The sequence below is a fragment of the Olea europaea genome, unplaced genomic scaffold, assembly GCF_002742605.1.
Source record: "Olea europaea var. sylvestris unplaced genomic scaffold, O_europaea_v1 scaffold4202, whole genome shotgun sequence".
Classification (NCBI taxonomy): Eukaryota; Viridiplantae; Streptophyta; class Magnoliopsida; order Lamiales; family Oleaceae; genus Olea; species Olea europaea.
The window spans coordinates 15,554-18,818 of NW_019261824.1; the positions used below are offsets into that span (position 1 = coordinate 15,554).

Consider the following 3,265-nt stretch of genomic DNA (forward strand, 5'->3'; position numbering starts at 1 on the left):
CGGCAACAACATGCCCACTGGCGCCATAGCTCAGCCACACCTTGTCTCTCAGTCTCTCTCCACCAAGGCTATGTTCAACTCACCTGGACTCTCTCTTGCCCTTGTACATGCATCTCTCTCTCTCTCTCTCTCTCTCTCTCTCTCTCTCTCTATATATATATATATATAGTGTGTGTGTCTGTGTGTCTGTGTCTCTGTGTATCAGTCTAGAATGACTATTTTGGTACTGAATTTTTTTTTTCTGGGTTCTTGATTTCGCAGCAAACGGGCATGGAGGGGCAAGGAGACGTGGGAAGAATGGGGGAAAATTATGAATCAAGCATTGTTGGTGGCAGAAGAAGTAGAGATGAAGAACATGAAAGCAGATCTGGGAGTGATAACATGGAGGGTGCATCAGGTGATGATCAAGATGCTTCAGACAAGCCTCCGAGGAAGAAAAGATACCACCGACACACCCCCCAACAAATCCAAGAACTTGAAGCGTATTCTTTTTTTATTAATTTTTTTTCAAATTTTTGCTTGTTTTCAAGAAATCCTTTTTCCTTTCTGATTTTGCATATGATTTCTTTTTTTTATGGCTGATTTTCTGGGTTTTTTTATTTGTTTTTAGTCTTTTCAAGGAGTGTCCACATCCAGATGAGAAGCAAAGATTGGAGCTTAGCAAGAGGCTTTGTCTAGAGACTAGGCAAGTGAAGTTTTGGTTTCAGAATAGAAGAACTCAAATGAAGGTATAGATTACCCGAAAAGATGAAAAATTGGACTGATTTCACTTTTTGTGTTTGATTTTGGGTTTATTGAGAAATTTGTGTTCCTGATTGCACCAGACACAACTTGAGCGCCATGAGAATTCGATGCTTAGGCAAGAGAATGACAAGTTAAGAGCTGAGAATATGTCGATTAGGGAGGCAATGAAGAATCCTATCTGCAGCAACTGTGGTGGTGCTGCGATAATTGGCGAAATATCCCTTGAAGAGCAGCATCTAAGAATTGAGAATGCTAGGCTAAAGGACGAATTAGATCGCGTTTGTGCCCTTGCAGGAAAGTTTTTGGGCCGTCCCATTTCATCGTTGGCATCTATGATAGGACCACCAATGCCTAACCAGAGTTTGGAATTTGGATTCGGAAGCAATGGATTTGGAGACTTGAACGTTGTTCCTACCACACTGCCTTTAGGGTCTCATGATTTTGGTGTTGGAATTTCGAGTCCTTTGCCCGTGATGCCTCAAACTAAGGTGACTATGAATGCAACACCAATTGAGAGATCATTGGAGAGATCGATGTATTTGGAACTTGCTTTAACTGCAATGGATGAACTGGTTAAAATGGCGCAAACTGATGAACCCCTTTGGCTGAGGAACTTGGAAAATGGAAAGGAAATGCTCAACCATGAAGAATATATGAGAACTTTCACTCCTTGCATTGGTATGAAGCCCAATGGATTTGTGACTGAAGCTTCGAGGGAGACAGGGATGGCGATCATCAACAGTCTAGCACTGGTTGAGACCTTGATGGACTCGGTGAGTGAATATTTCTTGAATTTCTTGTGTCATTTTCGGTTAATATTGGACTAAACTGTAAGATCTGTACTTTCTTTTTCTTAATCCCAGTAAAATTTGTCCAGTATTCAGTGTCATGATCGCTGGCTTAATCACTTAACTCCTTTTAGTTGGGATGCTTGATTAGTAAATTTCTTTCAATTCCCTTTTCTTTTATGATCAAGGCAGTGACTAATTAAGGTTTCTTTCATCTTTATAGAACAAATGGCAAGAAATGTTCCCATGTATGATTGCCAGAACCTCAACTACTGATTTAATATCAAATGGCATGGGAGGGACCAGAAATGGCGCACTTCAGATGGTAAGACTTAAAGAATATAAATAAGTTAAAATCAAGCCTATTGCACTCTTCGGACTTCTGCATCGAACATGCACTAAATTACTGTTGTTTTCAATAATGTTATTCCTAGATGCATGCTGAACTACAAGTACTAACGCCACTGATACCAGTTAGAAAGGTTGATTTTCTCCGGTTTTGCAAGCAGCACGCAGAGGGCATTTGGGCAGTTGTGGATGTGTCGATTGATGCCATTCGAGAAGCTGCAGGTGCACCTAGATTTCCAAACTGCAGGAGGCTTCCTTCTGGCTGTGTGGTGCAAGACATGCCCAATGGCTACTCAAAAGTAAGTTTTCCTCTTTCGATATGCATTTATGCATCCTTTTGTTGATTTGTTACTATTTTATTTATCCAACAAACTTAGTTTTCTTCACATTTATTGAGTCTCCCGTAGTTGGTGTCATTGCCCTTTTGTGTTAAATAGGTTTGGTGATACAACTACATCTTTGGATTTTAGTTGAAGGAATTTATTTCAAGAGTAATATTACACCAGTTTAAGTGGCAACTGCATGCCATTAAAGAATAGATTCACTTATATGCAATGTCACATGAATTAATTTGATTGAACCTATCAATTGTGGGCCATCTAGATTGGTGCTCTAACACCACTCGTGCTATATAGTATTATTCTAAATTCAATATGACACCTAATTACCAATGTTATAAAAGTCCTAGGGAATCGGGGACCAAAGCTTGGGACGAAATATAATGAAAACTAGCTAGGTGAACCCCAAAACTTGGTTTAACCTATCGAGGGCCCTTGACTTTTCTCGGTTCAATGCTAGAGCGTTGTTTAAAACTGTTGCTATGCTAGCATTCGCATTCTCCTTATATTTTGTCCGGTTTAATCCACCTTACCAAACTCGACCTTATCTTTCTAGCGCTAATCTGCTTGACTTGAAACTTTCAAATCTTATACACATTATTTTAATAATACATGCTGCAAAACATATTTAAATGATAAATTTTTGAAATCGAGTAGAATCTTAGACATTATAATAAGAACACCGTATGATGAGAAATCGAGGTCAAATCCATTAATTAAATAATTAGAAGCCACCATTAGTCCTATTTTTCCTCCTTGGGACACATTAATTTTCCATATGATTTAGAAATTAATGCTAGTTATCTTCAACAACATTGGTAGAATAAAACTAAGTATTTGATGTTTCTATTCCAATCTCTGACGCTGTCCCCCTCACCCCACCGCACCCCACCCACCTCACATTGTCCTATATTAAATTGTTCTAACTGTGTGTTATCTGGTTCCAGCCTCATGATGTGTTGTTTTCTTCTACTTATTCAAGACCCTATAGTCAAACCCTTAAGACTGGCTGGGCTATATTTTATTATCACGTGGGCTTCCCTGAGT

The 3,265-nt window shown here is 39.1% G+C and overlaps 1 protein-coding gene across 1 annotated transcript in view; it reads left to right on the top strand.

The window, feature by feature from the left end:
• LOC111387722 (homeobox-leucine zipper protein ANTHOCYANINLESS 2-like) overlaps positions 1-2,239 on the top strand; it is an 11,897-nt gene extending 9,658 nt beyond the window's left edge. Inside the window, exons 2-7 of the mRNA XM_023012304.1 lie at positions 2-103; positions 262-482; positions 611-728; positions 825-1,517; positions 1,756-1,857; positions 1,967-2,239. Coding sequence (XP_022868072.1) covers positions 2-103; positions 262-482; positions 611-728; positions 825-1,517; positions 1,756-1,857; positions 1,967-2,224 — 1,494 coding nt within the window. The 3' untranslated portion in view covers positions 2,225-2,239. The remainder of the gene's footprint in view (position 1; positions 104-261; positions 483-610; positions 729-824; positions 1,518-1,755; positions 1,858-1,966) is intronic.
• The last annotated feature ends 1,026 nt before the right edge of the window (positions 2,240-3,265 follow it).